Consider the following 24,001-nt stretch of genomic DNA (forward strand, 5'->3'; position numbering starts at 1 on the left):
GGTATGGCGCTTGTGAGGCATTTCCAGAAGCTTCCATATTCTCCCAACTTGATGTAAAATATTGGGGTACCATCGCCCACGTGACGCAGCGCAAAGTTTCAATGGGAATGCCATCAACTTGTTTTTCAGGGGGTGGTCAGTCGGACCCCTTCATATATTTTGTGGGGGGCGTCAAAGTCCCCAGAGCCCCCATAAGATGGGTCCTATGCCTCCAACATTTCTCCAATGAAAATAAGGACGTCCTATTCAAGAAATGCATTTTTCTAGAAAAATACAAGTTGTTAAAAAGTTTGGCTCCTACTGTAACAACAACAAAAAATAGAAAAAGCACTAGGAAGAGGAGGAGGAGCTTTTTTCTAGAAAAATGGGTGCTGTTAATCACCATGAAGTGGTTACAGTAAGAGCCAAACTTTTTAACAGCAACAAAAAGTAGATGCGGGTGGCGCTGTGGGTTAAACCACAGAGCCTAGGACTTGCCGTCGGTGGTTCGAATCCCCACGACAGGGTGAGCTCCCGTTGCTTGGTCCCAGCTCCTGCCCACCTAGCAGTTCAAAAGCACATCAAAGTACAAGTAGATAAATAGGTACCGCTCTGCCGGGAAGGTAAACGGTGTTTCCGTGCGCTGCTCTGGTTCGCGAGAAGCGGCTTAATCATGCTGGCCACATAACCTGGAAGCCGTACGCCGGTTCCCTTGGCCAATAAAGCGAGATGAGCACTGCAACCCCAGAGTCGGTCACAACTGGATCTAATGGTCCCTTTAGCTTTTTACTGTGTACCCTTGAGTAAGCCCTGAAAAAAAGCACTAACTAATAATACCCCGCACATCTGACTGGGTTGCTCTAGCCACTCTGGGCAGCTTCCAACGTACAGTGGTACCTTGGTTTACGAACTTAATCCATTCCGGAAGTCCGTTCTTAAACCGAAACTGTTCTTGAACAGAGGCAAGCTTTCCCTAATGAGGCTTCCTGCCACCAGCACCTTTGGATTCCATTCTTAGACCGAGGTAAAGTTCTCAAACCGGGACACTACTACCATTTTTGCAGAGTTTGTAAACCAAATTGTTCGTAAACAGGACTGTTCTTAAACTGAGGTACCACTCTACAGTGGTACCTTGGGTTAAGTACTTAATTCATTCTGGAGGTCCGTTCTTAACCTGAAACTGTTCTTAACCTGAAACACCACTTTAGCTAATGGGGCCTCCTGCTGCCGCTGCGCCACCGGAGCATGGTTTCTGTTCTCATCCTGAAGCCAAGTTCTTAACCTGAAGCACTATTTCTGGGTTAGCGGAGTCTGTAACCTGAAGCGTATGTAACCCAAGGTACCACTGTATATAAAACCTAAAACACTAAACATGAGAAGACTTCACTATACAGGGCTGCCTTCAGATGGCTTTGAAAGGTTGTCTAGTTATCTCCTTGACTCGAGGATCGCATGACTCCATACCCTCCAATATTTATTTGATGAAAATAGGGGTGTCATGAAGAAAAGCGGGACATTCCACGATTAAATCAGAATCCAGGAAGGCTTCTGTAAATCCAGAACAGTCCCTGGAAAATAGGGACACTTGGAGGGTCTGGGCTCTAGAAGCACTGAAGTGGGTCACCCCACAAGCGTAGCTCAAGTTTGTTTTAGCCCCGGGATTGCTAATGACCAATATTAAGATGAAAGGTCTGCCTTGCATGTTGCTTTATGGAAGTGAGTCGGGGGCATGTTGATCTCCTTGAAGTGACGCCTCAACATCTTCAATACATGCAAAGTCAAGGAGATTTGGAGCATCACATGGGAGTACAGTTGGGGAAAAAAGATGTGCTCTCCCAAGCCCACATTCCCAGAATGTTCACACTTCTGTTGCAGCGATGTCTACACTGGCTTGGTCACGTCCACAGGCACTCTCATACTCTGTGGCCATCCGACAGCTACAGGATCCAGCCTTCTAGCCAGCATGCTCAATGCTGACATGCATACAAGAAACCTGACTGGAAGTCAAGGTCGCTTCTGGCAATGCTGTAAGACCAATGCCTACCACAGAAACACAATGCTCAAGAACAGGAATGATTGATCAGGAATTGAGTAAGCAACGTGGGAGGGATTAGCAAGTTGTTAACCTTTTCGGGCCAACACATTTTAGAAAATTGATAAAGTGTCATGGACATGAAAAACCTGGCAAATGCTCATAATCACTCACCTCCAAAAAGACAAAATATCAATGCCTCTGTAACCACCTTTTTGTGTTTAAAGCAAGCTGCTTTGGGGTGGGGCAGGGGGCCTTGGCAAGCAGCAACTGGGGTGTTCAAGTGCACAGTAGTGCTTGTGGACTCCAGGATTGAGTAGAAAGTATATTTTATTCCACTTTAATAGACAGGGTTGATATGCGACGTTGTGCGTATCAATATATTGTCAAAATCACTCACAAACTGCATTTAAATCTCAAACCGCTAACTAGATTCCTTTGCTTACTCCAGGACAGGAAATTTGTGGTCCTCCAGGTGTGTCGATTCCAGTTCCCATCAGCCAACATAAGTGACAAGTTGTAAAACAGTTATGTATGAAGGTTCCCCATTCCTGGTTTTCAGAGTAAGGCTGAAATCAATGCTAATTTGTGTGGTAATGAATCCTCATCTATAAAATGTAGTCAGGAATTGAGGCTTCCCCCAGACTTTTCACACTTTGTGACATGGTACATGATGGAAACAAATATGGAAATACTTGAGGAAATGTTTTAATACAAATAACCAAGTTTTGCAACTTACGTTACCTTAATTGTATAATAATTTTTATACATTATTTGTTCAGGTATGTGTATTTCTTATAGCAAATCAATAAAACTGGCAAACTGATCCCCTTCTGCATGTGAAGACTGGAAAAACCCATATATGCCGTTTTATACAACACACAAAATAAACAGCGGGTTTATCACTGCTGTGCCAGTACATTCACAAACCTTTCAATGGAGGTTCCACAAAGAATGTTGTCAAATGGAGTTTGCTTTTCCATAAATCATCAGGCAATGACTAGCAAAAGTGTAAATCTAACAAGCATCTCATGTAGTTGTGGGGAATATTCACTTAGGTGTCATAGGATGTAGGTCTGTGGTTTCCCCCCCAACTTCCCATAATTTTACAAACGCCACAGTTCAAAGCAGGGAGGAATGAAGTGACTCAACTCTTCTTACAATCTTTGTGCAGAAAGTCATGCCATCACCAAGTTGTTTTTGCCCCTCCTGGGGAAGACAGAAAAACCACCCTACTGTTCCCTCACTCCTTTGCAACAGCCCTCCCTTTCAAACTGAATGATTTTGAGTAGTTGGTGAGGCTCCAACTACATATAGTTTTATTGTAAAAAAACAACACAGGATAAAAACCAAAGTGAAATAACATCGGTGAGGACAGAAGTCATAGTTTCCATTGTACTGGGTCAGACTGGCCAACTGAAGTATTGGCTTTATGTTTCAGGGTGAAATTTAAAAGAATGAATGCTGTTGACTTATACGTCCTCTATAGCGGCGGGGGGGGGGCAGATTTGTGGTTCTCCATATGTTCTTGGACTACAACTCCCAAAATCCCCAACCACTGCCCATGCTGACTGGGGGGCAACACCATCTGGAGCGCCACAGGTTAACCCTCCCAATCTAAAAATATACTCCCGATGTAGTTAATTAGCCGTATGGGTAAGAACCAACATCCAAAGTAGCCTGTCTGCCATAACGGCATTTAAGATCCACCTATTTAGGAGTGTCTCAACAACTAGCTTCAGGCATATAGTTCCTGCCCGTCCTTCCGTTTTGATCGGTTAGTGGTTTTGAGTACTAAGTCTTCCACTTATTCGGCATACCAAGTCATTTAGCATCTGGACAAAGGATGTGTGTCTTTTTAAGGTGGATTTTATTATTTCCTTCTAACGGTTATTTCAGTTTCCCATAGCACCTTGGCAATGTCAAAAACAAATACAAATACATGTATAATTTTAACAATTAAGCATGAACCTACTTTACACATTTTTGTTTTAGACAGCTTTGACAACAGGAATAAACCAAACTGACAAAGTAGAGAATCCAGATAATTACTACTTCTTTTTTTTTTAAACAGAAGTCTCACAGAAAAGTGAGAATATAAATATCAGAAACCAAACTTTTCCAGGAGAGACATAGCTGAGTGGTTTTGACTGAAGAACTGAAACCATTTGTGCACTAGCCAGTTACATCAGAAATATATTTGAGGGGGGGGATTTTATCCATGACAATCTTCTGTAAAAAACACACACCCTCCAGCTATTAAATATAAAATTCTTGAAGCTGTTACAGGTTACTTTGAAGACCGATTAGTTTCCATTTAATATCCTCTGAAACCTACATTAATACACTCATCAGATGTCTTCCAGAGTCCAGGGCTGGAGACCCAGCTAACTTTCATCCAAAGAATATTTTTTAAATGAAATGTACCATCCTAAAGGAAACCCACACAAAGAATATCTGCTCTCTCTCAAACACACATACATACACACACATAAGAGCATGATAGGCCATTAAAGATTAATGGTAACAATCTTATGTTTCAGAAGGAAATATCAAAAGTTAAAGAAAAAAACCTATTGCATATTTGTTGTAATCACAATTTACAAAAGTTTAAGCTCCCCCCACCCAAAGTGCATTTCTGTTGCATTTTGTCTGTATATAATGCTGCATTTTACAAATTTGAAATCTGTACACATGTAGCAGGTATTTTTTTTCTCTCATGTGAATATTCACTTGGGTAACAGTAAAAAGAGTGAACATATTCAGACATTTAGCCGATATTGATGAAATAGTAAGGCCATAGCTATTTTACTACAATAAAAGCATTGCTTAAGTCACTTAATTGCTACTGATCTGCCCCAGTTTCATCTTTTAAGTTTTATTCTGGTCAGTAAGATGGGTTTAGTTTAACCTACTGCTAAATCTGCATCACACTTTCTGCCAAGCTAAATCAAAAAAAGAAAAGAAAGCCGGAATATTAAGTTCCATGCCAACGGAGTATCTCTCCCTTTTTTCCCTTCCAGAACATAAGTACAATAATAGGACCCAGAGTTATTTACCAATCCTAAAAACATGAAAGGAGGAAAACTCAGAACACTCATAAAATCACCAACAAATAAAGAGTTGAGGAAACTGAAAGCTGTTTGCCATTATAATGAATTATTATTTCAACTGATAAGACTCAACAGGCATGTCTGTCCATTACTGACCTTTAAGGTGAAAGGTAATGGCATTTAGGTAGACAGCTTTGACACTGATGTTTTATGGATGAAATGCAAACATCACCTTCATCTCCACTGTTTCAATATTTACAATGAAAATGCTTGTTTTGGTTATTTTACCAGTACAGGCTATGCCGGTATATATTACATTCATCCAGTATTTTTTAATAGACAAAGGACAAGGGTTCACATGTTGTTGTTCACTGCCTCAATTTCCCAGTAACTATAAGAATGCTTTGTCCATTAACACTTTAATGCAAAACTATGCAGAAAACAAGCACTGCCACATTCAACATTCTTACAATAAAACAGCAGAATTGCCAGCAGTGAATCTAGCTCTAAAGATGTTATTTCTTGTTTCCAAAGTAATATGGGAAGACTGATGGATGGAGACTCAAGACACTGCCTGAGAATGGACAAGAGCAATAGTGAGCCCAGATAAGTTTCTAATCATGCAATAACTGCAAGAAAAGTTAACAGCACACACTGTTCGCTCTCTTTTTAACAGTTGCATTTACATATTTCCTCTAAACCTAAAAGTTTATAGTAGATTGGGGGGGGGAGGCTATGTTAATTGAGTTGATAGTTACCAAATATTGAGCCCTCAAGAGTAGCAACTTTACACTGGAAAAAAGCTGTTTTTACACACTTAACACATACATTGCACAAGAGCCATAACTCACTCACTCTCTCTCTCTCTCTCTCTCTCTCTCTCTCTCTCTCTCTCTCTCTCACACACACACACACACACACACACACACACACACACTCAGGGTGTATAACACATCCCTTCCAAAGGTCAAGATTTTTAACTCACAAGAAAGCAATTGTGAGCTCTATTTTTTTAACATCCAAAAAAGCAAAGAGCTACACTTTCAAGTTGATCTGCTTTTGAACAAAGATTCTACCCATACGTGGATACATAACGCAGGGTTAGGTTTCACACGCTCACATTGCCAGGTAATTTGTTTTGACTAGCCCCTTTCCAAGCAACTACATTCTCTCTGAATGACAGACAACCATATATATATTTCCAGAATTCCTGTCGGCTCTTATAAATTCAAATACATCTTTAGTTTGTAATGTCACAATACGTGTCTACCCTAAGGATAACTGTCGCAGTTCAACCTTTTTTTCCAATCCAAGTGCAGTAATTAGATTTATGATCTTAAAAAAGAATTTTTGAAGTATTCTTCCATACATTTTGCAGCCTTCTTAACACTTTTAAATATTTTTCACCTTTTGTGGGTTATGTCCATACAAAAATAGCATTATGAGTAAACCAAAATGGGTTTCTGTGTTAACAGATGTGATCAATGATTTGTGTAAATTTAAAGACTGCCAAACCCAGCACATGTACTTTAAAATGAGTAATGATTAATAACATGCATAGAAAAAAAGAATATCAACTATGTAAGTACATATACACTTTTCAATCAAATAAAAAAGTGATTGCCAAGCTGAATAATAAGTTAGAGAAATGACAAATCTAACTTTATATATATATTTATATACTTATAAAAATAGATATGAGTGTTCTCAAAGCCATTGATAGAGAATGCCTACTGAGTAAAAATTGCCAAGGGTTATCTGGCTAAGAAAATCAGAAGATGAACATTTTCACAGTTAAATTATTTATCTGCCACTGACATTTTAAAGTTATCACTAGCATATATAAACTAGGATGTGGTAGTATCTCGCAACTGCATTTTCCAGTGTTCACAACTAACAACTTTAGATTTGTTATACTTGCTATTAACTAAAGAAAGGTACACTTTGTTGTTGCAAGATACTTTCCCCTAACACTTTAATACAGAACCTTGAACCCTAGCATGCAGATTTTGGCAGATTTAACTTGTTGTAGCTTTCCTATTCCTTTTATGACTTACTACAGTTACCAGCTTATAACCCAGACTGCTCGTTACACAATGTTGTTAATCTAATTAACATAAAGCTATGTAAAAATCCTCTCCAATGTTCTCCAGACTAACTTGGAAGTTTCCATGGCTATCACCTCTAAAAAACCGAGGAAACCTAGTTACCAAACTTGCTGTTTTAAAAGTCTGCCCTCTACACAAAACCTGATTTCCAGTATAGTATGAAGTGCTTTTTTCAGTAGAAAGAGCTTTTTCAATATACAGTATCTATCAATGCAAGTCACTCTAGAGGCCCATCCATGTAGCATAGCAAGGCCAAACTTCAAACCGACTTGCCTCACTTCTACACAATTAAGCATACTGAAGAGATGAAAATCCAAGGTCATTAAATGTGATACCAAGAAAAGGACTGCTGTGCACTTTTTCTGTATTAGTCCTGCATCAGTACTGGAACGACTATTCCAGCTAGACGTGCATAATTCTGTAATAAAGATTTAGAGAAAAATACTAAAGCAGTGGGGGAAAATAAAAATAATGCAATCCCTAATTAGGGGGAAAGCAAGTACAAATTAAAACCTTGCCCACTATTCGTTTACTAATCTTGCTGTTTGTATAATCCAAAGTAAAATAGAGTTTTAAACGCTGACCAAAATTAGTAAGTTCAAATACTACATTTCCAAAACACAAAATACTACAGTAGTACATTCAGTTATCAGCAGTGACTAAATCATGACGTAACAAGTATGTGGCTACACTCATTCATACTGACCAAGCATGTCAGTTTTGGGGCTGATTTGTAATGCAAGGCCATTAATGGCATACACATCATCCTACAAGCCGTACATTAAATAGATTTAAAAAGTAATTTATAACTTTTACAGAAATGCTTTTTTCAAAAAAGAAAAAAAGGGAAAAAAATATTTTGCCTCTTCTTTCTCCAGGTGAGGAACATGCTATCGTGTGTATGTATTTGTTCCTCATTTTCAACAAACTAATTCATAACCCAAGACTCTACCTTCAGGCAGGAAACCCGCTGCAAATTAAAACAAAAAAAAGTTACAAAAATTATAATCTTTTATCATATTTATATTGATTCAATTCCTCCAGCATTTTATATATCATTTTGAGATGAATATTGGGACCTCTTCAAGCACTCTCACACCGCAAACTCTGTGCTCTTGAATTCAGTGTCCGCTTTCCCCACATTTGAATTTCTCACAGCTGGCCAGTTTCTCCTCTACTGCTCATTAGTCCATAGTTATGATTAAATAAAAAGTTTGATCAATTTTCCTTTGGTGATCGTGGTGGCACGTACTGTTCCTTGCCAACACGCCGAGGCGCTCCCTGAGGAGAAGACCTACGTCCACATTGGCGCCTCTGTTCCCTGATTTTTCCTGCGGCTCCCTTGGGAGGCCCGTTGCCCCTGAAGACCGCAAAGTCCTTAACCCGTCCTTCAGGTTTTTCGCACGCCTTCTCTCCAGCTCTTTCATGGGTGCCATTTTCTTCTGTTTTGGCAGGAGAGGTTACATTGGTACGCAGCTCCCTAAGCGGCTGAACAGGAACTGGAGCCATCTCTTTTGGGGGTTTCTGGCAGACTTCAGCGTAGCTGAGCTTCCGGGGTTGCTTTGGGTGTCAAAGAGAAAGGTTTTAGTGTGCCAGAATACAAAAGGACAGCATGCTGGAGAGCATTTTAAAATAAAAACCAAGTACAGTGGTACCTTGGGTTAAGTACTTAATTCGTTCTGGAGGCCCGTTCTTAACCTGAACCTGTTCTTAACCTGAACCACCACTTTAGCTAATGGGGCCTCCTGCTGCCACCGCATCGCCAGAGCACGATTTCTGTTCTCATCCTGAAGCAAAGTTCTTAACCTGAGGTAATATTTCTGGGTTAGCGGAGTCTGTAACCTGAAGCGTATGTAACCCGAGGTACCACTGTAGTTTCTCTTCAGTCAATGCAAAAGTTTATTTTATTATTTTTTTCAACAGCCCCCTCCATCCGAACACAAACCTTCACTGCAAATACTGGGGTGAAATTCCCACATTCCCCAAGGCTTGGAGGTGTTTATTAAAGTCATTGAAAGCAGACACCCTTACCTGTACTGTCACAGTAGGCATCTTGTTCGTACTGGTTGTAGATGAAGTGGCGTTTGTCCTAGGTGATTTTACAGTACTGAGGGGGCACACAGGTGAAGGTGGCGAAGTCTGGCTTGCAACCTCTTTCTGCGCTTGGACCTCTTCCAACTTATCTGGTTGAGTGGCACTGGTAAATCCAATGAGAGTTTGATATTACACCTTGCACAGGAACTAGCTGGGCTTCTTGAAAATGATTTCTTGCATCCAAAGCAATCATTTTCCAGGTATGAGAACATATCTAAAGGCAGGGGGCACAGATTCCATATGCTCCCTTCCCTGTGTGCATGTTGAACGCATCATCACACACAATGCCAGCCCACTCCCACACAATTAATCATAACATCATAGGTCCTGCTCCTTTTTTGTTCTGTTATGCACTAGTCGTATGAGCAACACATTTTTTTCATTGTTTTTATATTCATTTGTCTGACAAACATTAAAATACAATAGTCCAGTTTGCATGGAATGTAAAGCCAAATAAATGGCTTGGCACAAAACAAGCCAATATGTGGGTGGGCCACAAATATGTGGGTGTAGCCACCGCTCTCCTCCCCTGGTCTGGCAGTGCTACCCAGGACTAAGCTATGGTTTGGTTTAGTATAGTATTAGGTCTAAAATCAGGCTCGTGATTTGTCTCACTTCAAACCCCAAGCTGTAGGCAAAGGCTTGTTTCTTGGGTTTACCACTTGTGGCTTTTCTAGGGGAAACAAACTACGAGCCCAGATTCAGACATAACACTAAGCAAACCACGGATTCTCCTTGGTTAACAGAGCAAAACCAGAAGTGTGCTATGGTCTCAATCTTCACTGCAGAAGCTCATCAGCACCAAGTCATTGTTGGCTTACAATTATGTTTGAACTGGCTCCAAGTGCAACCATGTTCCTCCATTTAATCTGCTTGCTCTTAAGACTCACAAGTGAGCTCTTAGGAATTGTTTACATATTTTAAGGATATTCAGTATAACCAGATATGGGGACCCAGATTACTGCACAGTACCTTTTAAAACAGAATCATCTGTTACCAGGCATCTGAGGAGATAGGCAGCACCATGAACTAGTTCTTACAAACAGGAAGAGTACCCAAAGCATTAATCAATTAAAGGAAAAAGGGCAGGGCATTCTGAGTATAGCTGCAACTTTCACCCATACTATTATCAATATTTGCTGTTGTCTTTTGTTTAACTAGCTGCCCTGTAATTTGCTTCCCCCCATGGTTTTCTTTTTATTGATTGAACAGCCTGCTGGCAGAAAATGCCTCTAGTACTAAAACAAACATAAATATATTTGCCCTTCCCTTTCAATGCAGCTACATAGTTCCAGGTGCAACTTGTCTCCTTACCTTAATCCAGGAACATCAATCTCACAGGGAGAACTGGCACTCATGACAGGCTGAACAGTACTCTGGCCCTGCTCTTCCTGAGTAGATGTTATACAATCGACTGGCAACTCTTTGTTTTCCTAGAGGAAGCAAAAGAAACGATGTTTTCAACAATACAGACTAAGGTAACAACTCACATGAGTCACAGCCACAAACAAGGGGCACACCAACATTTTAAAATAGGAATGTCATTCAATCAAGCCCGCAGAGTACATACATTAAAATGCATCCTTTACAAGTTTGTAAAAGCAGCTGCACCTGTCTACTCCAGCACTGCACACACCAGCAGCCATAGCAGTGGTGAACTCAGTCTTGTATTTAAAGCACTAGCCTGGTAGCCACAGTGGCCACAAACTGCATGCAGGTGAGTGAGGGAATTGGCAGAGGATGGATGGAGCTCTCAGTCCCTCCTATGCTCAAAGAATAGAAAACTAGATATGCCCTCAGAGGAGGCAAGCCATTTCCATACTCAGTACAAACCTAGAGCAAGCTACTGGGGGAGGGGGGCAGATCTCTTCACAGGACCAGTTACAGGTCTGATGGGGCCTTCAGCAAACTTGTATCTAATGGGTCTCCAACTCTTGTCACTGGGCCCTGTGGCAGGCTTAGCTGATAGCAGTGGCAGGCTCCAAAGCGATGCTACATAGGGGCATGGTGGGAAATTTAAATGGTGGCTATACTCAGGTACCTAGCACTGATTCAGTATAAAAAATAAAGGCAGGCCCAGGGCAAACATCACTGGTGACACCTTCCAGGGCACTGGCCTCCTGACCTTCACTCTCCTTCCCTCTTTTGTGAGCCCCTAAGCAGGCAACTAAACATTTTGCAGGCTACTAACCTGTGTGGGCTTATTTACAAGGGTGGCTGAAATAATCCTGGCTCAGATTTCTCACCCAGACATTCAGCCCCATTAGATGTAGTGCTCCTGTATGGACCCCTTGGAGCAAGACAAGGTAATGCACTGTGTAGCAAGCATTCCAAGACAGGGGTGCATTTGTTTTATTATCCGTCACAGGATTTGGGGCCGGGCTGGTGGGAGGCAGCCACTTCCCGCTCTCTTCTAACAATCTGTGCCCTTGTTTAGGACTAGACTCACTCTAACCTCCCCTTCTTGCTCTGAGATTAGGTCAAGCACTGAGATTAGGTACCTTTTCTTTGCTTATTCCTTTAACAACGTCCGACATCCTACTCTCTAAGACTGGGTCCCCTTGTGTTTTTATCATGCTGCCAGGCAATGGAGGGAAATTCGAGGCTAGCAAGTCAAACTTTGGTGTCAAAGTCTTAGTTTCAGCTGAAGGCGGAGGCCGCTAAAAAAGAAGATAACATGTTAATATACGGTGAAGGAGTAACATACTATGCCCCACCCAATCAATATTCAATCCAGAGAAGAAATTGAGTAACACACTTCTTCCCTCCATCCAGATACCCTTGCAAGCCACATTCATGCAATACAGTGAACGGGTTCACACGCAATGCTAAATCAGACTGCGGCTTTCAATGAAAGCATGAGCAAGTAGATTCCTGGATAGAAGATTGCAGTCGTGCTGCTGCTGCACTGCTGTGAGCTATGCCATGATTTGCCTTAGCATGCCACCCACACCCAGGCTCATCATTTGCATCTTCCAGTAAGCCTAAGAACAAACTGTGGTTACACAGCTTGTGGTTTGTCTGGAGACAAACCACAGGCCTGGGTCCAGACGATATGCTAAACCAAGCAAGCCACGACTTCACGCACAGCAATCGCAGGACCAAAGGAGAAGCAAAAGGCAGCCACAACATCCTCTTCAGAAGCCCCAAGTGCTTGTATTTAGGTATCACTGTGATCCATATCGGTGAGAAAATATCCAAGTACTATTTCAAGAAAAAATATTCAATGGAAATTGAGAGCAGTGTGACTGTGAAATCTAATTCCATTACGTGCAATACAGGTGGGAATGAAGAGAAGGGTCACTGTTTGGGCAGAAGGGACGAATGATCCAAGCCACTATTTGGGAAATGACAGAACCACTTTTGGCACATGAAGGGCCATCACAGGGGCTGTTTTACAGTACAGTGCTACCTCTGGATACAAACAAGATCCCTTCCGGAGCCCCGTTCACATCCAGAGCAGAACGCAACCCGTGTCTGCGCGTGCCGCAATTCGCCGCTTCTGTGCATGATGTCATTTTGACCGTCTGTGCATGCGCGAGCGGCGAAACCCAGAAGTACCGCGTTCCGTTACTTCCAGGTTGCCGCAGAGCGCAACCCGAAAACGCTCAACCTGAAGCAACTTCAACCCGAGGTATGACTGTGCAAATATTCCTTTTAGTAAGCCCAAAACCTTACCACAAGTCTGTCATCTTCCCGCCTTCTCCGACCTCTGAAAATGTTTCTCCTGTAAATAAGCAAAGGGAAGCTTCCATGAACTTTCTAACTATTTTAAAAGCTGCTAAAACTGTCAACAGCTTATTGATATGATTAAATGCCCACCCATCTTTTATTCCCTGTGTTTTATTGGAGTTTGCCTGGTTTTGTGGACACCCTAGAGCTGGCAGAGAGAAGGTTCCTTCAGAGAATTAATAGTAATATCTTTCCAGCACCAGTGTTAATATTGTGGTGGTTTTGGGGACTACTTTAGCTCAAAGTTTATCTTTGATGTGTGAGAGGGGGTATTTTCTTTTCTTATTATTCACTTTTAGTCTGCTACTGATTTTGAATTTTAAATTTAAGAACAGCATTTATATGAATTTCATTTGTTTGTAGAACTTTGTTTTAAGAGTAGCTTTGAGACTTTACTGTAGCAAAACAGTCCCAGGTTCAAATGCTGACAAAATAGAGCACTGGATGCGCTGAGAAAGACCCCTGCCTGACAACAGCTACTGCCTGTCAACACAGACATCCTTGGCTAGATAAGACCAATGATCTAGCTCATTATAACGCAGCTTTATATAGCTGGCAGAAACCTTAAAGCACACCTGTAAATGATGTATTCCTTACCTGCCTCGGCTCATGCCATAATCACCATTTTGCTCTATCTGTGTAACAGAAGAATCCTTCGGTGAATAGCTTTGATCTTGGTGTCCTGACAATGAGTTTGCTTGCCGTTCCGTTTGGAAGTTCCTTGAGCTGGCTCTGTGCAGTTGTCCATCTCCTATGGACACAGCACTGACTGCGGATGTTACTTCAGCAGAATGTTCAGAACTACTTGACAATCGGAAATGAGGCTTCACGCTGGATATGTAAAATACGTGGACATAAATTAACCCAACAGTACAAAAAAGTGCTCCTGTCAACAAGCTAAACTGGCCACCAACACATTAAGAACTAAGGAAGCCTAGTAGTATTTTTTCCTGATAACAATACAAATCTACATTGGCCACCAGCATCACTACTGTGAATTGACAGAATACAATGTTTGAAAGCAAAAACAAGGCTATTTTTTTACTCAGCATGGTTTTTTGTGCATGTCAAGTTGTGTATCTATATAATCACTCTAATCCCTTTTCAGGTTCAGCTCAAAAATCCAACCACTCATTTCCTACCTTCAAACGAGCATGCCCCCACTTCCTTTGTCCTCACCTATTCTGAGATTAAAATATAGGGCAAAATAAGGGTCTCCATAATTTTTCTTTTTTTGGGTAGAATTAATCATGTTAAAACAGATCATTACTTCCCCCTTTTTTTAAATAAAAAAACACTCAAGTTTCAATATGCATTGACTCCCTGTATGGATGTGGTACCCAGACAAGACTAAGCTTACAGCTTGTAAAATAAGGTCCCCAAATGCAATCATCATTATTTTCACGGGGAGATTCCCAAGGGAGCTGAAGAAAGCAATGGTGTGTCAGCTCTTAAACAAAACTTCATTAGATCCTTTAGATCTATCCAATTACCACCCAGTTTCAAATCTCCGTACCTGGGTAAGGTAATTGAGAGATCGGTTGCTGAACAGCTTGGCAGGTTTCGGAGGAAACATCGGTTTTATATCCATTTCAGTACGTTTTACGTCCTGGTTTCAGGACCGAGACGGCCCTGGTTGCCCTAACAGATGATCTCCCTAGACAACTGGATCGAGGCGTGTCGGGACTGTTGATTCTTTTAGATTTGTCAGCAGCCTTTGATATGGTCGATCATGATCTTCTGGACAAGCGCCTCGCCGACCTGGGGATACAGGGCACAGCCTGACAATGGCTGTGCTCTTTTATCTCTGGTCGGGGACAGAGGGTGGCGCTAGGGAGGGAGATGTCGTCACTCCACTCCTTGGTGTGTGGAGTGCCGCAGGGCGCAATCCTCTCCCCAATGCTTTTTGACATCTTTATGCGCCCCCTTGCCCAGATTGTCTGGAGCTCTGGGCTGGGTTGTCACCAATATGCTGATGACACTCAGCTCTATCTGCTGATGGATGGCCACATCAACTCAGCCCCAGACACACTGACCAGATGCTTAAAGGCTGTGGCTGGATGGTTTTGTGGGAGCCGATTGAAACTAAATCCTTCAAAGACAGAGGTCCTCTGGCTGGGTCGGGATGGCATGGGGATGAGGGACCAACTCGCTTCGCTTGCAGGAGCCCAATTAGTGCCAGTGCCTTCTGTTAAGAGTTTGGGTGTAATCCTTGACGCCTCCCTTTCCATGGAGGCACAGGTTACAACAGCAGCTAAGGCGACATTTTTTCCATCTTTGCCGCAGTTGGTCCCTTACCTTTCGCACCCTGATCTGGCCACGGTGATCCATGCGATGGTCACCGCCAGGCTTGACTACTGTAATTTGCTCTACACGGGGCTGCCCTTGAAACTGTCCTAGAAACTCCAGTGAGTGCAGAATGCTGCAGCGAGGCTCCTCACGGGGTCCCTGCCATGGGAGCATATTCACCCAGTGCTTTACCAGTTGCACTGGCTCCCGGTGGAGTATAGGCTCATGGTTCAAGGTGCTGGTTTTGACCTTTAAAGCCCTTTGTGGCTTAGGGCCCTCGTATTTACAGGAACGCCTCTCCTGGTATGCCCCGCAGAGGACCTTAATGTCCATGAATAACCATAGTTTAGAGGTCCTGGGCCCTAAGGAAGTCAGACTATCCTCCACCAGGGCCAGGGCCTTTTCAGTGACGGCTCCGACCTGGTGGAATGCTCTGTCCCATGAGACTAGGGCCGTACAGGATTTAACCTCCTTTCACCGGGCCTGTAAGACAGAGCTTGGCCTTTAATTTGAATTCAGTCTGATCTTTTATTTCCTTTCTCTTTCCTCCCTCTCCCCTTTTATGATGATTACCTGCTCTGGGACCCCACAGCCAATTCTCCCCTGGCCTCTTCACTGGCTCAAGTAGGACTAATTCAGCCAGCTAGCCCTGATGACTATCTAATGTTTATTGGATGGATTTCCCCCAAATTGATTTTTGAACTTTGAATTTTATTATTATTCATGCTTTTATACTGTATTTTATGCTGCTTCTATGTTGTATTACAATTAAGTGTTTTAAATTTGTTGTTAGCTGCCCTGAGCCCAGTTTTCTGAACCGGGAAGGGCGGGATATAAATAAAAAAATGTTTATAAATTTATTATTTATTTATATAATGTCTCAATAAAATCACATCTCTGTGAGGAAGGCCCAAGAGGCAAATAACTCCAAGAAATCCTTTGCCACTAGGGGATCAAGGTGAAGTAGTTTCTTTGAAAACACTCAAATATTTTTTGGGGGTGGTCCTAAATAGACTTACTCAGTACAGTGGTGCCTCGCAAGACGAAAAGAATCCGTTCTGTGATTCTCTTCGTCTTGCGGTTTTTTCGTCTTGTGAAGCAAGCCCATTGACGGATTAGCGGATTAGCGCTATTAGCAGCTTTTAGCGGCTTATCTGCTGATCGGATCAGCTGATAAGCGGCTTAGCGGCTTAGAAAAGGGGGGGGGAGGAAAAAAAACAGCAGGAACTCGCAAGACATTGTCGTCTTGCAAAGCAAGCCCATAGGAAATTCGTTTTGCGAAGCACCTCCAAAACGGAAAACTCTTTCGTCTAGCGAGTTTTCCGTCTTGCGAGGCATTCGTCTTGCGGGGCACCACTATATTAGCTGGAAACACTGTAAGGTGGGTTTGAGCAGAACACACCCTGCTAAACTATTATGTCTGTTGTGAGTAGAGGGGGTGTACAGCCATCAATTTAGTATCACAGTATTAATAAATCTAATCCTTAATGGAAAAACTCTTTATTGATCCAAACTGTAAACTGATTCAACTTCAAATGTCACAAATGAGTTTGCAAAAGTCTGAAATATATTTAGAAACCAGTTGGTAACTACTACTTCTTTTTGCAGTAACTGGAATCAGCTAATCCATTCATCCCCATTTCAAGAAGGTTATCAAAGTATTCATAGGACATCAACAAAAACTGCCAAGAGGGCCCAGAATGCTTTAAAACCTAAATGCAGAGACTTCTATAGCTTTTCTTTTGAGAAATGACTCCTTATAGGAAACTGAAGAATTGCAGTGTAGTACAATACAAATCACACTAGTAATAGCCAAATGAACAGTTTACAAATTCCAGAATAATGCTATGACTAAGACACAGTACAATTAAATAGAAATATGAAGCTTTTAAAACCAGGTTTCAAAGCGTGAGCCAGCCCTCAGATCTCATAATCTTAGCTGTCATTGAGAAGGGCACACATTCTTAGCCTAAGCAAGAGAAAGAGAGGTCAAAGAAAGAAAACAGCAGGAGAGAAAAGTATGAGAATATTAAGAGATGCTCAGACTTCGATTGTTAGGCCCATTTTCTCTCATGTGCAATATTTATCATCACAGGGCTGATACTCAGAATCCACATCTCATTCTCGATGCTGCCATAAAATAAAAAATGCACAACCGTCTGATCCGTCAAGAAATATACTCAAACATGTATCTCCAAAGCTGTGGTGTGATTTAATCCTACAGGATATTCTCAAAGATTAGAAATATTTTGTTCAGCTGGGGGGGGGGGGCGCGGCATAGTTAAGGCAGGCCAAGATATTTGTTTTCCTAAAATGTATGGCCACTGACAAAAATACTTTTGTAAGGAGAAAATCATTTTCCAATGTGGTTAGATAGTTTCGTAAGGAATAGACCACCAGGGCCATCGAGTCCAACCCCCTGCCAAGCAGGAAACACCAGTTAGGATATGAAAGAGAAATTAGGATATGAAAGATATTGATAATCACAAAGAGGACCTCTCAGCATCTTCTACATTTCCCCCAGCTTTTCACTTAGTACAAGCAATTCCACAGAAAGTAGGTTCCACATGCTGGTGGCATCTAAAACTCAGTCCATACCAAAATGTCTCAGGCTGTCTTACTAAAGGCTTTAGAAAGCCAAGTGTCTGCACAAACCAAATTTTATTGAGTTTCGGTTAAAATTAAAACACCAGTAGCACAGGTCCCGTTGTTGCTGAAATTACCGTATCATAGTCCAACTTCTGTTAGTGATACTGTCTGACGACCCTGAACTTTGGCCTCCCCAAATGTGTACAAAGGCTGTTTGCAAACGAAATCTCACAGAAAGCAATGACTGTGTTAACCTAGCACACTATCATTTTTAGTAATTATGAGTTGCTCCCATTTACTGGATTTTTTCTTCTTTTATGAATGAGCATATCTACACTCAAATCTTTACAGCTGTATCAGAACAGAGTCTAATTTGGTAAATGAATTACAGAGGTGGAGACAATATGTCGGTTATAACAGAAGTAGCTTGAAATGAACTTGTCACTGAAATGTTGTACTGTACAACTGCACTACGCCTTCCTCCACTGCACACCCAACTGCAGAGAGCATTCCTTTAAGTGTGTCACTGATAAACACTTCAATACAACAGAAGAATGAGCCTGCAATGCAGGGGTGGGGAACCTCTGGCTCACAGGCAAATTTTGGCCTGCAAGCGGTCCAATTTGGCCCACATAGCCTGTTCCCCTAAACCACATCCACATGCCCATCAGCTGATGCCACTGATTAAGTATTAAATTTTGCATTGGCTGTGCACCTAAGGCAGCAGGATATAATCACTGCTGAACAGTGGGGGTTAAATTCTGCTTAGTTCTAACAGGAGTAAGCAAGGGTGTCTGAAAGTTCCCTACCTTCTCCCTGCTGGTGGTCTCACACCTTGTGGAGCTGCTGTGAAAGCAGCTTCTCCTGAGCACAGCAAGCATGGTAAAAATCTGTGGTTTCTTCCTCCCTTCACAACCTGTCATTGCCTTCAGTACAGGGGTGGAGACATGCTTGTAGCCAAGAAGCAGTAAGTGTCCCATGGCCCATGCATATCACAAGAACAGAAGCAAATCTTACTGCAAACTACACCCAAGACTTAAAACATTTTGCGTGGTGAGCTATAGCAAATATAAATTTATGAAGCTGTTTCCTAGCTAATCCTAGGAACAGTGGAAGCAAATTCTAGCTTGGAATTGAAAGTTCTCTGAACTGGAATCTGTCTCCGAATGGCTGAACAGACAGAAGAGAGAAAGCTGCATTGATCAAAAGAATGGCTAACAAGACAGACGCAGTCATAGGACTCCCAAAAAGGGTGTGGCCAGTTTTCTTACCGGTTTCTATGGAATGGGCGAGCTATACTTAATCCAGCAGCATTTGTCTTGTACGATCCTGGTGAATTGAAGCCATTCACAAATCCACCGTTAGGAAATGGAGCCTGCAGCAGACACAAAGTATATATCAAGAGGTAGCATAGAGGACTCATCCCACTGTAAACAAAGGTTCTTTAACTAGAAAACTGAGGACCACAACAGTATACTCAAAACCAAGTTAAGTATGCTGCCCTACCTTCACATTTCCACCAACTGTATACATTTCCCCTTTTACCAGAATACTTAGCTGTGGGGCGAGGTAATGCTATACCGAGTGGAGATATTCTCCTTAGAGTATGTAAAGGCTAGAAAGTCAGGGCTCACATAAGAAGGCAGGAAAATGGGGACAAGATATGTTAGCTCAAGCAAGGAGAGAAGGAGAGAACCAAAGTGTGGTTTCTCTATATTAACAGCAAGAATTCCCAGAATTTCAAAGACAGGGCTTGCTGAGGATAATCTTGCATAGCAGGGCTTCTTCAACATCTCTCCAAAACCCATACCCCGGTGGCTGTAGGTGTGAATTTCTGCAGTGATTATCTATCACTAGTTTAAAATTAAAAGGTCTGTGTGTAGAGGCCTTGAATCCTCAGCAGCTTATTTCCAGAGCGACTAGTAGAATGCTGAACATTATTAAACCCACTAATTGTAGTTCATAGCTAGAGAAGGCTCAAATTTATTACTGTTATTCCATTGCAGAATCTCATGGTTTTTCAAGCAGGCCTTTAAAACCACTCAGTAATTTTGAGTAAGACAGTTTATCTGTATTTAGTACTGAAAATGCTTAAAGACTATTTTTAAAAATACTCAGGTGGTATTTAATGACATAACTGTGTTCTTCTGAAGCCACCGAAGAAAGATAAACCCAGGTGACTCACACATGAGACTTAAGCATAAGCTTACCAGTGGTGTTTCAAAATAAGGTGCAGGGTTTGGAGACCATGTCTGAGGCACAATACTGTAGATGGAGTACTGCTGAGGACTATATACAGGCTGCATAAACAGTGGTGAGGCAAACTGTGCTTGTGTTTGAACAGGTTGAACATACACACTGGAATCCACTACCCGGTAACCATTCTTGGCAAAAAATGTGTTGATGGCTTTTATCCTGGCCTGTAAAAGGAAGATGAAACCACAGAACATTTACTATACATGGTGACAAGGCCATTAAAAGGTCTGTATCAGAGTAAAAGAAAAGAGGAAGCCACAATTGTGTGTACTACTTGCTTCATCTATCAGGTTAGCCTGCAGAGCTAGCTTTTACAAATTGCTAAGAATGCACTTTCAACAAAGTTTACAATTTGGTTTGCTTCTGGGATGAAGTTCTATATTCCAAATACCCAATATAAGCCTTCCTTCCAAAATGTCACAACAATTAAAAGTGACTATTTAATCTAACACTGTCATTCAATATTATTGAGACAGATCTGCTTAGTAGGTATGCTAGCAAGAGCAAGCAGTTCCACTAATGCTGGAATGAGGAGCATGATTGACCAGGATTAGCATGATTCACCAGAAGGTGGGATTGTGCACCTGTCAAAATGCTCTTTGCAGCTTTGCAAAGCACCACTTGAAGCAGACTCTCCCCCACATCAAAGATGTGCTACCCTCTCATCTCCCACTTTCATGGTTTGCTTTGGCCATAGTTTAATGTTGTTCGGTTCGGTTGGCACTATGAATAAGACTAAAAAGTGCCTCAAAACCATGTCCGCAATGCAATCCTGATTAGACTTAACTGTAGTCAACTCCAGTAATGCTAACCATGCTTGAAACCAGGGGTGGGGAACCTCTGTTCAAGCCATAACCACTTGCCCTACACCTGACCATCATATACAATGTCATGTATGCGGCAAGTAGTTGCGACTTGGCCCAAAGTGGGCTGCAGGCACAGACAATCAAAGGTGCCTGCAAAGCCTTCTGCAAGACACTTTGAAGGCCTGGCTATCAGCTGATCGAAGCCCTGACAAAGTGCAGCACACAGCTCTCTGCAAGCAGTGACAATCAGCTGACTGTTGTCCCCTGAAGAGAGCCTACAAAAAACAACAAGCAGCTGGGATCAGCTGCACTAGGAAGTTCCCCATTGGTCCCATCCCAATGTTAAAAGTTGGCCCTCTTGGTTGTGGGAGGCGGGGGAGTGGAGACGAGAGAAAGATCAGGATCCCGCTGGTTCCTGACCCTTGCTTTAAACCATGATTAAAATAAACCAATTTGGAGAGAAACATTACACCTACACCAAACTGGTATTAAAGCCACAGTGCTCAACCAATCATTTAAATACTGAAATACAGTGGTACCTCGCAAGACAAATGCCTCGCAAGACGAAAAACGTGCAAGACGAAAGAGTTTTCCGTTTTTTGAGTCGTTCCGCAAGACAAATTTCCCTATGGGCTTGCTTCACAAGACAAAACGTCTTGCGAGTTCTTGCGAGTTTGTTTCCTTTTTCTTAAAGCCGCTAAGCCGTTAATAGCCGCTAATAGCCGTGCTTCGCAAGACGAAGAGACTCGCGGAACGGATTAATTTCGTCTTGCGAGGCACCACTGTATAACTTAAGATCCGAGAATACTTGAGGCAACTTACCATTATTGGCTTGCCCTGAAAGGTTTTAACTTCTTCCCGTAAATATTTAAATGCCTGTACAGATATAAAAACATTCACTGAGACTCGCTTTGATAGAATTACACTTCAGAGATATTGGAAAGCTTATGGAACTATCTGCATAAATACAAACTGAAATAAAAAGAAATAAAAACAATCTGTCTCCTTTTACGGAGGTTACTTTAGGAACAGTTAAGAGCTTTGCCACATAAAGTGTTAAATTAAAGCTGGGGTGGCCACTCTGGTGGCAGTCCTCCAAACCTTTGCCTCTAGCCCTCAGAATTCTTCCACACAATCTTCACTAGCCTGTGTGCTTTTGCCAGGCTGGAATGTGTCCTAGACCTCCTGATAATGCCTCTTATTTGCTTTGATGAAGGACAGAGTGTGAGAGTGTGTCTAGAAACCAGCCTACTCTACAATGGTTGCATTTGATTTGTTGCTCCGCCCTCCTTTGCTGCCACTCACCATTGGCAAGTGGCCTCAATAAAGTTGCCTGGAAGGTAATGTGCCTCTTGAGCTGAAAGGGTTTCCTACCCATATCAAAGCAGCAAATACACCCCTGGATCAGCTGGGATATGCCCATTCTGCTATGCCACCCACACCCCTCAGGTAACGGAGGGAACGTTAATCAGTTGTGTGTTCTTAGCTGCCTTCAGTCTTTTAAAGTTGTCTCCCCACTTCTCAACTTCTGGCTACGTTTACATGATTGCTTTGAGATACATAGGTTTATAACTGTCTTGGCTGCCCTCACCCGCCAGGAGAGGACAGAATATACCGGTAATAGCAGTGTAAAATGCTGGCCACCACATGATTTTCTTACCTGCTGTGCATCAGTGTCTGACTGGAATGTAACGTACCAGTTGTTATTGTGAGCAAATTCACAACTTATCACTTTGGGGCAGCTTTCATTTTTAAACAGTGCCTTTACCTCCTGAAGTGGGGAAAAAAGACTATTTCAGTAAATTACAATTGCTGTATAGGTTTTTGTGACATATTATCAACTGGGGCATTGTGCCATCTAAAGAGAGTGAATTAATATATATGCAGTACTATGTTTATCATCTTTATTTTTAAATATTTTGAATTCCTACTGGAGTACAAAATGCTTAAGTTCAGTGAAGCACTGCTACCTACATTAGCAATGACCTGTACTCCGCTTACATAAATGTGGAACAGTGCATTTAGCAATCACAATAAGAAACATTACTTTACTTCAACCTCCAAACAAGATTGCTAACAATCTGTAAAGCCACCATGTGATCTCCTAAGTCAAATAGGCTTCCTGCAAAACAAAGCAACCTTGTTCCAAAACAAATATCCATATCCACAGCTATTGTGAACTAATATTTCACAACTAAAAAAATCAACTTCTCAATTTTTTAAAATGCCATTGTTAAGGTGCATTTAGTATAGGTATGGCAAATGCTACTCAGTTATGCTTTACAAAAGCGGAAATGATCGCTACCAAATATTCCTAATCTCCCCGATAGCCTGGAGGGAGTTATTGCGATTAACCAAGAATAATGCCTTAGAGAGTACTGCCTTACTACAATGCACATCATTCTAAGTTCTCAATGGGAAAAGGAAAGCTTTCTGCAGGATTGACATATTAAAATATCTTTATTCCTGAGAAGTGATTGGCTGCTGTGAGTGGAACTCAACGTAGTGCTAAGGAGATCTTTCCATCAGGACAAGCATTTCTGTTTGCCCAACAGAACAATCTCCTCACACACTCCTCACAGAATGGATTTGAAGGTGGCGCAAGGGGAGGAGAGGGGGAAACCCCACTGTGCTACCATGAGCCCTTGTGCTGACTTCTGCAAGTGCACCAAGCCAGCTGAAGCTGGTCCTTTCTATCCAGATGAGTTTCCCTGCAGAATGGTACTTTTCCCCAACTTGTTGTATCAATGGAATGCTTGAATGTTTTCTTACCTCTACAGGTGTTGTTTCAGGAATCTCGCGGAGAATAATAATGCATCGTTTGTGGTTTGGCCTAACTTTTTCTCCTCGTTCATCCACTTGGACTATAGGAGTAGCTGAATTTAAAAAGAAGTAGTAGCTAAAGAATAGTTTTTAAACTGCCAGAAACAGATACAACACAACAAGACCCTAAGAACGACATACATGAACCCTTTCGCCCAATTTTCAACTTAAATCCTGAAATGGGTAACTCAATTCACTTGATTCTCAGTGCCCACAAGCTCTGCTCATTCTCATGTTAAT

General features: G+C 41.9%; 1 protein-coding gene across 7 annotated transcripts in view; it reads right to left on the reverse strand.

Annotated features, from left to right (window-relative positions):
* Positions 1-3,860: 3,860 nt before the first annotated feature.
* LARP4 (La ribonucleoprotein 4) overlaps positions 3,861-24,001 on the reverse strand; it is a 37,926-nt gene continuing 17,785 nt past the window's right edge. For all 7 annotated transcript variants that reach the window (XM_081181334.1, XM_081181337.1, XM_081181335.1 and 4 more), the window contains 11 exons: positions 23,711-23,814; positions 22,599-22,709; positions 21,761-21,814; positions 20,087-20,296; positions 19,148-19,251; positions 13,596-13,829; positions 12,945-12,993; positions 11,768-11,926; positions 10,581-10,699; positions 9,204-9,369; positions 3,861-8,732 (listed from right to left, as the gene is read on the reverse strand). In XM_081181334.1, coding sequence (XP_081037460.1) covers positions 8,391-8,732; positions 9,204-9,369; positions 10,581-10,699; positions 11,768-11,926; positions 12,945-12,993; positions 13,596-13,829; positions 19,148-19,251; positions 20,087-20,296; positions 21,761-21,814; positions 22,599-22,709; positions 23,711-23,814 — 1,652 coding nt within the window. In that variant the 3' untranslated portion in view covers positions 3,861-8,390. The remainder of the gene's footprint in view (positions 8,733-9,203; positions 9,370-10,580; positions 10,700-11,767; positions 11,927-12,944; positions 12,994-13,595; positions 13,830-19,147; positions 19,252-20,086; positions 20,297-21,760; positions 21,815-22,598; positions 22,710-23,710; positions 23,815-24,001) is intronic.

The sequence above is a fragment of the Podarcis bocagei genome, assembly GCF_964188305.1.
Source record: "Podarcis bocagei genome assembly, chromosome: 2".
Lineage (NCBI taxonomy): Eukaryota > Metazoa > Chordata > Lepidosauria > Squamata > Lacertidae > Podarcis > Podarcis bocagei.